Raw genomic sequence first — 11067 nt, 5'->3', positions numbered from 1 at the left:
TTTTTTCTTGTGATTGAGTTCCAGTTTTAGAGCATTGTGGTCTGAGAATATGCAGGGAATAATCTCAGTCTTTTGGTATTGGTTGAGACCTGATTTGTGACCCAGTATATGGTCTATTCTAGAGAAGGTTCCATGTGCGCTTGAGAAGAATGAGTATTCTGTTGTTTTAGGGTGGAGTGTTCTGTAAATATCTATGAGGTCCATCTGGTCCAATGTATCATTCAAAGCTCTTGTTTCCTTGTTGATTTTCTGCTTAGATGATCTGTCCATTGCTGAGAGTGGAGTATTGAGGTCTCCTACAATTAACGTATTGTTATCAATATGACTCTTTATTTTGGTTAACAGTTGGCTTATGTAGATGGCTGCTCCCATGTTGGGGGCATAGATATTTACAATTGTTAGACCTTCTTGTTGGATAGACCCTTTAAGAATGATATAGTGTCCTTCTGTGTCTCTTATTACAGACTTTAGTTTAAAATCTAATTTGTCTGATATAAGAATTGCTACCCCAGCTTTCTTTTGAGGTCCGCTGGCATGGAAGATAGATCTCCATCCCTTCACTTTCAGTCTGGATGTATCTTTAGGTTCAAAATGAGTCTCTTGTAGGCAGCATATGGATGGGTCCTGTCTTTTTATCCATTCTGCAACCCTGTGCCGTTTTATGGGAGCGTTTAGGCCATTCACGTTGAGAGTGATTATTGAAAGATATGAATTAATTGTCATCATGTTGCCTGTGAAGACATTGTTTTTATAGATTGTCCCTGTAAATTTCTGTTGTAGATCACTCTTGGGGTCTTTCTCCTTTTATAGAACCCCCCTTAATATTTCTTGCAGGGCCGGCTTAGTGGTCTCATATTCTTTCAACTTCTGCCGGTCGTGGAAGCTCTGCACCTCTCTATCCATTCTAAATGAAAGCCTTGCCGGATAAAGTATTCTTGGCTGCATGTTCTTCTCATTTAGTACCCTGAATATGTCTTGCTAGGCCTTTCTGGCTTGCCAGGTCTCTGTGGATAGGTCTGACGTTATTCTGATGATCCTCCCTCTGTACGTAAGGAATCTCTTCCCCCTAACTGCCCTTAAGATGGTTTCCTTGGTTCTAAGATTTGCAAGTTTTACTATTACATGCCGGGGTGTTGGCCTGTTTTCCTTGATCTTGGGAGGGGTCCTCTCTGCCTCTAGGACGCGAATGTTTGTTTCATTCCCCAGATTAGGGAAGTTCTCAGCTACGATTTGCTCAAGTACATCTTCTAGTCCTCTCTCTCTCTCCACTCCCTCCGGGATTCCAATTATGCTGACATTGGAACGCCTCATGGTGTCACTTATTTCTCTGATTCTATTTTCATGGATTTTGAGTTGTTTTTCCCTGGCCTCCTCTTTTCCCTTTTTATCTATTATATTGTCTTCCAGGTCGCTTATTCTCTCTCCTCTGTCTCAGTTACCCTAGCTGTTAGATTATCTAGATTGGATTGGATCTCATTGATAGCATTTTTAAGTTCTGCCAATTCACCTTTTATTTCTGCCCTTAAAGACTCTATGTTGCCATTAATTGATTTCTCCATGCTAGCCATTGTCTTCACAATTGCTAGCCTGAATTCCATCTCTGACATCTTGGTTATATCTGCATCCATTTGTAAATCTGCAGCATAAGTCATAATCTCTGAGTCTTTTCTGTTTTGGGGGCTCCTCCTCCTAGTCATTCTGTTGATGGGTGTTTGAGGGAATGTATAGAGTCCAAATATTGACCAGAACCCAAGCAAGATGCACCTGTTTTCTTGGGACCTTAGGGTTGCTGGCCTCTCGTTTTCCCAGCCTGTCTTCTGTGGGAGGGGCCTGCCGCGCTGTTACTCAGGCAACCCTGTTTGGGCGGAGTTGCCCTGAGCCCCTGTGGTGGGGAATGGGCTCAGTGGGAATCAGTCTTTGGGGCTTTTGTTCTCTGGCGCCTTTCCCTGGCGGCTTTCCCCGTCTCTTCCGCGAGTCAGAGCAGAAGAGACCGTTTCCAACCCTCTGCCTCAGAGCAGAGAGACCTCAGTCTGTTCTTCAGTGAGCTCTCCAGGCCACACTATCTCCGTTTCTGTCCGTGCTGCTATAGACTGCAGCGTCCTGGGTTGTGCGCCCCTCCGCAGCGCTCCCAGTCCTGCCTCCGGGTCGGGCACATCTCTGCCCTTTGTGCTTCTAAAACCGCCAGCCGCTCCCAGTTCGCGCGCGCGCAGACGCGCGCGTGACTCCGCCACTGGCGGTTTCCAACCCGGGGGTTGCAGTTCACCGGTGCGACCCCGGTGCACCGGGTTTCCGTCTCAGAGGCTGCAGTTCGTGTGCGCGCGACTGTCGCTCCGGGTTTCTGTCCGGGGGGTGGGGGTGGGGGGCGTTGCAGTTCGCGTGCGCGACCCTGCCGGTCTGGTTTTCCACCGGGGGGCTGCCCTAAAGTCCTTTCCCCGACGCTACCGGTCTGCGAGTCTGTGCCCCGTCCGCAGCGCGCAAGGCTGTCACTCACCGTAGGTGTAGGATCCCCATGTCCAGGCACCCTCCCGCTGCCCTTTATCCTCTGATATCTGCCCGCAGAATCACGGCTCTCCGCTTTGTACCTCAAAACCAACTGCCTGCGATATTCTGTTTGTAGAGATCCAGATCTTCTTACATCTCAGGCTGGTTTCATGGGTGCTCAGAGAGGTCTGGTAGATATCCAGCTCAATTCCGGGACCAGTTGAAATAGGGTCCCCTACTCCTCCGCCATCTTTCACCTCTCAAAAAAAGGCATTTAAAAGGCATTGCAGCCTTTTAAAATCCAGCAAACTTACTTTATATGAGTGAGGTATCCCTTTTCTTTCACGCGGTGAAGCTCATTTTATTGCAGTGGCTATTCTATTCAGTTTCAATGTTCCTGCAGATAAAACTTGACTTTTTCTCTTCTTTTTCTGTTTATGATCCCAAACAGATTAAAATATGTAGGAAAAAATCAACATTATCCATGAAAGTATTTCCTTAATTAGTATAGAAATTTACCTTCTATGTACCTAGCAATGGCTCATACATTCTTTGAAACTTATCCTTCTTTGAAACTTGTCACTTGTTTTTATTTCCAAATATTGCTAATACAATGCATTTAAGTTTATATCTTTACGTTCAACATTATTTTTTCCAAGATGGTGTTATTGTATTAAAAATATAGTTCCCATTAATGTCAACTTTTGTTCTGCAGTTTTTTCAGTTTATAATTTGAATCTACTATTATCACTTGAAGCATGTTATTTTTTTTTTAAAAGGTTAAACTTCACCCTCAATCCATTTAAATGCATTTTGAACATAAAAATGTTAGAAAGAAATGAGAGTATAATTTGAACTCAAAAGCACAGATTGTTAAATTATGTATAATTCAACAAATATTTAATTGTTCAAATTGTATACTCTGGTCATATAAGTTTTTAGAAAAGCTATAGATAAATCCTACAAGGGTTCTAACTACTAACCCAGTCCTCCACTAGATTGTGTAGTCTCCTTTTCAATTAAATCAGCATCAATATATAATCTATTAGACTGACGTTTTTTTACAGATTAATAAAACCCTTATATTTCATTATAATAGAAATAATATGTATTCTATATAGAAAACTTGACAACTCCCCATAGCAAAGCAACATAAAAATCATATAGAAATCAATTTTGAGAATAATCAATAATTAAATTCTTCCAGAGATAACTGTTAACATATTAATGTTCATTTTTCTACTCTTTTATGAATAAACAAATAATTTTAAAATATAATTTATAACAATTTTTCTTTTAAATAGTCATCTGAAAGTTTTCATGACTGTGATGTTCTAGCCTATGAATGTACCAAATATTGTATTTCCCTATTGTTAGACATTTAGCTTTTTATTCCTTCCATAATCTTTTAAAGTTAGAAATGCATTTTAATTACTCAGGCTTATCCAGAATCTGCAAGAAAAGACTGGGTTCGAGAGTGGCCTGGCCAAGTTGTACTTTGTGTTTCTCAAATGTTCTGGACTTCTGAGACACAGGAAGTTATAAGTGGTGGGACAGAGGTAAAGCATTTATTATTTATTTATTTATTTATTTATTTATTTATTTATTTATAGCGTGCACAGGGGAGGGGCAGAGGGAGAGGGAGAATCTTTTTGTTTGTTTGTTTTTTTGTTTTTTTTTTATTGTTATGTTAATCCCCATACATTACATCATTAGTTTTAGATATACTGTTCCATGATTCATTGTTTGTGCATAACACCCAGTGCTCCATGCAGAACGTGCCCTCCTCAATACCCATCACTAGGCTAACCCATCCTCCCACCCCCCTCCCCTCTAGAACCCTCAGTTTGTTTTTCAGAGTCCATCGTCTCTCATGGTTCGTCTACCCCTCCGATTTCCCCCCTTCATTCTTCTCCTCCTGCTACATTCTTCTTCTTTTTTTTTTTTCTTTCTTAACATATATTGCATTATTTGTTTCAGAGGTACAGATCTGAGATTCAACAGTCTTGCACAATTCACAGCACTTACCAGAGCACATACCCTCCCCAGTGTCCATCACCCAGTCACCCCATCCCTCCCACCCCACCCCCCACTCCAGCAACCCTCAGTTTGTTTCCTGAGATTAAGAATTCCTCATATCAGTGAGGTCATATGATACATGTCTTTCTCTGTTTGACTTATTTCGCTCAGCATAATACCCTCCAGTTCCATCCACGTCGTTGCAAATGGCAAGATCTCATTCCTTTTGATGGCTGCATAATATTCCATTGTATATATATACCACATCTTCTTTATCCATTCATCTGTTGATGGACATCTTGGCTCTTTCCACAGTTTGGCTATTGTGGACATTGCTGCTATAAACATCGGGGTGCACGTACCCTTTCAGATCCCTACTTTTGTATCTTTGGGGTAAATACTCAGTAGTGCAATTGCTGGATCATATGGTAGCTCTATTTTCAACTTTTTGAGGAACCTCCATACTGTTTTCCAGAGTGGCTGCACCAGCTTGCATTCCCACCAACAGTGTAGGAGGGTTCGGGAGAGGGAGAATCTTAAGCAGGCTCCATGCCCAGCATGGAGTCTGAAGTGGGGCTTGATCTCACAACGTTGAGATCATGACCTGAGCCAAAATCAAGAGTCGGATGCTTAACCAACTGAGCCACCCAGGTGCCCCAAAGCTTTTTTTTTTACATATACATTCTTTTCTACTGCTATGTTTCTTAGTTAGCTTATCTATTCTTTGTAAAGGCAGTCTTCCCACCAGTTTGTACACCTAGCATTAAAATTATACAATTCTTTGGAAACCTGTTCTTATATTTCATGAAGCTTAGACAAAGTCATTCTGTTCTAGAATTCATTTCTATATTAAGATATATTATGAAGTCAGAATTGTTTTGTAAAAGAGTATATAAAATACATGTTTTAGATACTATATACCATTAGTTTAATTGCTTTTTTATTTTGTAGGCATTAAAGAAGTACTATAAGGAACTTCAGAATCAGCTAAATGATATTGTAGAGCTGGTAAGGGGAAAACTGTCTAAGCAGACCAGGATTACTCTGGGAGCTTTGGTTACAATTGATGTCCATGCCAGAGATGTGGTCATGGACATGATTGATATGGGTATGTGACTGTTTCCTGAAATGTTAAAAATAAAATATTAATAGCTTCTAGAAACAAAGATTTATACTATACATCTTTTTCTCTCTCAACAGAATTTATTTTACATGATCTTTTTTATAAATTGGAAAACAAATTATTTGCTGTTATAAAAGATGATAGGATACCTATTTTTCAAATTATTTTTCCATTTCAGGATTATGTGTCTTGTTTTAATTTATTCTTTCTAGGTGTGTCCCATGATACAGATTTCCAGTGGCTTGCTCAGCTTCGATATTATTGGGAATTTGAAAATGCTCGAGTTCGTATCATTAATTGCAATGTAAAATATGCTTATGAATATCTTGGTAATTCACCTCGACTTGTCATTACACCTCTAACTGACAGGTGTTACAGAACATTGGTATGCATTTAAATTATTTTAATTCATACATTAAAAATTACTTTTTGGTTTGTTGTCATATTTTCTTATCCAAATTTAACATGGCTATCCTCATTTTATTCTCTTATCTGTAATAGTTGAATGGAGCTATCCCTTCCTAATCCCAAAATCCCTTTATATGAAATTATAGTAATGAATATTTACTTCTGGATGCTTTTGTAGAATACAAGAGTGTTTGGATACTAATGCTTGAAAATCATGAGTCACTCCCATTGGGGATAATTAGAAAAAGAAGGTATTAGAGATTTAAAGAGAAAATAGGAGCTTCAGAAAATGGTATCGGTTTTTGCAGTGGGGTTCTGGGAGACATGACAGGAAGATGAGTAAAGTCCATCTGAGCCTTAGAACTCAAAGTTAGTTCTGTTGAAAAGGAGGGAGAAAGCTGAAATGTAGAGGGTGGTGCTAAGGTCTGTGCTTGTTGAGAAGCTATGGAAGATGAAGCTATGACTATAAAAAACAAACAAAAACAAAAAAACCCAAACCACCTGGGAATAAGGTTGCCAGATAAAATATGGGACTCTCAGGTAAATTTGAAATTCAGAGAAACAATGAATAATTTGTTAGTATAAGTATGTCCCAAATATTGCACAGGACATACTTATACTAACAAATTATTCATTGTTTCTCTGAAATTCAAATTTAACTGGGCATTCTGCATTTTTATTTGCTAAATCTGGCAACCCTACCTGGGAATTGAGAAGAAGCATCAAGAAACACCAATCCATCTGTGCTGAGTAAGTAAAATTAAAGTGTCCTTGAGTTCTCTAGAAGCAGAGACAAAATGGGGATTCTTGGGCAGATGATTTACTGGGGATGTCCTCAGTAAAAACCTGGAGGGAAGTGAGGAAAATAGGGGGGAAAGCTAAATAAAGATGTAATTTCAACAGAAGTATAGCCTTAGCCTGATCTCATGGGGGAGCTTTGGAGCATGAATGGCATCATGGGGGTACCCCACTTTAAGGCAAAGGGGCCTTTTATATCCCTTTATGGTCATTGGCTATCAGTCACCCCTGGGGCTAGGGGTATGAAAATAAAGAAAGGGAAACCTCACTAAAATGGAGTTGGGAGACCAGAAGAAGTTCTCAAGCTCTACTGCCACTTGTTGTGCAAAGCCAAGAGGAAAAAGCATGCACTTGACTTCCCAGACAGGAATAAGGACTTTCTTCTTGTCCAGAAAGAGCCCAGCTAATAAGAGACTATCACAACTCAGCCAATAAAAAGCTACTACACTTGGAACTCCCAGTTTCCTCCAATGGACTTCTTGTTTATAACGGCCTCTCCCATCGGGCCCTTTCCTCTATAAAAGAGCATTCCTCTCCTTTGTTCTCTAGACAACCATGGTTTTGTAGTAGCTTGCATGTTCTGAATTGCATTTGTCTGCTATTCCTGAATAAACCCATTTTTGCTGGTAAGCTAACTGACAGTTTTAAGGGTAACAGGTGTGTGAGTAAGCTTTCAGGTGTTTATGGATAAAGTAGCTCCTATTAATAAAGGGCAATTCTCAGGAGAAAAAGACAGTTCTGAGCTATTAGTAGCTGATACAGTAATTGGGGGGTTGGAGGCAATGGCCAGTAAAGGGTGCCAGTGCATCTAGGATAAAATGTTTCATCAAACCTTCTACTTTCTCAGGAAGCTACCAGAGAGCAGGGACCATGTCTGTCTTGTTCTCTACTCTAGGGGTGAACAAGTACACAGTCCCTAAATATTTGTTGGGTAAATGAATCTCAAGCATCTGTGTCCTATCTGGGATCTCAGAAAAATCAGAAGCTGTGAATACTTGGGGAAGCTCATAGCTTTGAGTTGTAAGATCAGAATCCCATTAAACACTTGTCTAGAACTCTAGACACTGAAAAAAAATTCTATTATCCATAATAAAGGGAACCCATTTGTAAGCATTTTGAGAGAACCTGAGGTTTCCAGCAATTGAGTTAATAGGCATTAATAGTATAGCAATTATAAACTTAAGATGGGTAAAATATTGATACTGCCTTTAATAAACTGTTGTTTTATTTTAATAAATGTAAAATATGATTTGTTTATCAAAATGTATTTTATTAAATTATTTAAAAAATTTTAATTAACATATAATGTATTATTTGTTTCAGAGGTACAGGTCTATGATTCATCAGTCTTCCACAATTCACAGTGCTCACCATAGTACATACCCTCCCAATGTCCATCACCAGCCACCCCATCCCTCCCACCCCCCACCCCCCACTCCAGCAACCCTCAGTTTGTTTCCTGAGATTAAGAGTCTCTTATGGTTTGTCTCCCTCTCTGGTTTCATCCTGTTTCATTTTTCCCTCCCTTTCCCTATGATCCTGTCTTGTTTCTCAAATTCTTCATATCAGTAGGATCATATGATATTTATTTTTCTCGACTGACTTATTTCGCTTAGCATAATACCCTCTAGTTCCATCCACGTCATTGCAAACGGCAAGATTTCATTTTTTTGATGGCTGCCTAATACTCCATTGTGTGTGTGTGTTTGTGTGTGTGTGTGTATACAGGACACACACACACACAACATCTTCTTTATCCATTCATCTGTTGATGGACATCTGGGCTCTTTCCATAGTTTGCCTACTATGGGCATTGCTGCTATAAACATTGGGGTGCATGTGCCCCTTCAGATCACTACATTTGTATCTGTTTGGTAAATACCCAGTGGTGCAATTCCTGGGTCATAGGGTAGCTCTATTATCAACACTTTGAGGAACCTCCATACTGTTTTCCAGAGTGATTGCACCAGCTTGCATTCCCACCAACAGTGTAGGAGGGGTCCCCTTTCTCTGCATCCTCGCCAACATCTGTCATTTCCTGACTTGTTAATTTTAGCCATTCTGAATGGTGTGAGGTGGTATCTCATTGAGGTTTTGATTTGGATTTCCCTGATGCCGAGTGATGTTGAGCATTTTTCATGTGTCTGTTGGCCATTTGGTTGTCTTCTTTGCAGAAATGTCTGTTCATGTCTTCTGCCCATTTCTTGATTGGGTTATTTGTTCTTTGGGTGTTGATTTTGATAAGTTCTTTATAGATTTTGGATACTAGCCCTTTATCTGATATGTCATTTGCAAATATCTTCTCCCATTCTGTCAGTTGTCTTTTGGTTTTGTTGACTGTTTCCTTTGCTGTGCAAAAGCTTTTTATCTTGATGAAGTCCCAGTAGTTCATTTTTGCCCTTGCTTCCCTTGCCTTTGGCGATGTTTCTAGGAAGAAGTTGCTGCAGCTGAGGTTGAAGAGGTTGTTGCCTGTGTTCTCCTCAAGGATTTTGATGGATTCCTGTCTCACATTTAGGTCTTTCATCCATTTTGAGTCTGTTTTTGTGTGTGGTGTAAGGAAATGGTCCAGTTTCATTCTTCTGCATGTGGCTGTCCAGTTTTCCCAACACCATTTGTTGAAGTGACTGTCTTTTTTCCATTGGACATTCTTTCCTGCTTTGTCGAAGATTAGTTGACCATGGAGGTGCGGGTCCATTTCTGGGCTCTCTATTCTGTTCCATTGATCTGTGTGTCTGTTTTTGGGCCAGTACCATACTGTCTTGATGATGACAGCTTTGTAATAGAGCTTGAAGTCTGGAATTGTGATGCCACTAGCTTTGCTTTTCTTTTTTAACATTCCTCAGGCTTTTCGGGGTTTTTTCTGGTTCCATACAAATTTTAGGATTATTTGTTCCATTTCTCTGAAAAAAGTTGATGGTATTTTGATAGGGATTGCATTAAATGTGTAGATGGCTCTAGGTAGCATAGACATTTTCACAATATTTGTTCTTCCAATCCATGAACGTGGAACATTTTTCCATTTCTTTGTGTCTTCCTCAATTTCTTTCATGAGTATTCTATAGTTTTCTGAGTACAGATTGTTTGCCTCTTTGGTTAGATTTATTCCTAGGTATATCATGGTTTTGGGTGCAACTGTAAATGAGATCGACTCCTTAATTTCTCTTTCTTCTGTCTTGTTAATGCAACTGATTTCTGTGTATTGATTTTGTATCCTGCCACTTTACTGAATTCCTGTATGAGTTCTAGCAGTTTTGGGGTGGAGTCTTTTGGGTTTTCCACATAAAGTATCATATCATCTGCAAAAAGTGAGAGTTTGACTTCTTCTTTACTGATTCTGATGCCTTTTATTTCTTTTTGTTGTCTGATTGCCGAGGCTAGGACTTCTAGTAGTATGTTGAATAGCAGTGGTGATAGTGGACATCCTTGCCGTGTTCCTGACGTTAGGGGAAAAGCTCTCAGTTTTTCCCCATTGAGAATGATATTCGCTGTGGGTTTTTCATAGATGGCTTTTATGATATTGAGGTATGTACCTTCTATCCCTACACTGTGAAGAGTTTAAATCAAGAAGGGATGCTGTACTATTTCTGCACCTATTGAGAGGATCATAAGGTTCTTGTTCTTTCTTTTATTAATGTATTGTATCACATTGGTTGATTTGCAGATGTTGAACCACCCTGCAGCCCAGGAATAAATCCCACTTGATCATGGTGAATAATCCTTTTAATGTGCTGTTGGATCCTATTGGCTAGTATTTTGGTGAGAATTTTTGCATCCATGTTGATCAGGGATATTGGTCTGTAATTCTCCTTTTTGATGGGGTCTTTGTCTGGTTTGGGGATCAAGGTAATGCTGACCTCATAAAATGAGTTTGGAAGTTTCCTTCCATTTCTATTTTTTGGAACAGTTTCAGAAGAATAGGTATTAATTCTTCTTTAAATGTTTGGTAGAATTCCCCTGGGAAGCCATCTGGTCCTGGGCTCTTGTTTGTTGGGAGATTTTTGATTACTGCTTCAATTTCCTTACTGTTCATGGGTCTGTTTAGGTTTTCTGTTCCTTCCTGGTTCAGTTTTGGTAGTTGATACATCTCTAAGAATGCATCCATTTCTTCCAGATTGTCTGATTGGTTGGCATATAGTTGCTCATAATATGTTCTTATAATTGTTTGTATTTCTTTGGTGTTGGTTGTGATCTCTCCTCTTTCATTCATGATTTTATTTATTTGGGCTCTTTCTCTTTTC

General features: G+C 39.6%; 1 protein-coding gene across 1 annotated transcript in view; it reads left to right on the top strand.

The window, feature by feature from the left end:
- DNAH12 (dynein axonemal heavy chain 12) overlaps window positions 1–11067 on the top strand; it is a 234173-nt gene that overhangs the window by 73214 nt on the left and 149892 nt on the right. The window contains exons 22-24 of the mRNA XM_032412204.1: window positions 3921–4040; window positions 5452–5608; window positions 5836–6008. Coding sequence (XP_032268095.1) covers window positions 3921–4040; window positions 5452–5608; window positions 5836–6008 — 450 coding nt within the window. The remainder of the gene's footprint in view (window positions 1–3920; window positions 4041–5451; window positions 5609–5835; window positions 6009–11067) is intronic.

The sequence above is a fragment of the Phoca vitulina genome, unplaced genomic scaffold, assembly GCF_004348235.1.
Source record: "Phoca vitulina isolate PV1807 unplaced genomic scaffold, GSC_HSeal_1.0 scaffold13, whole genome shotgun sequence".
Classification (NCBI taxonomy): domain Eukaryota; kingdom Metazoa; phylum Chordata; class Mammalia; order Carnivora; family Phocidae; genus Phoca; species Phoca vitulina.
Note: the sequence above shows the minus strand (reverse complement) of the source record. Positions and strands in the feature narration are given on the sequence as shown.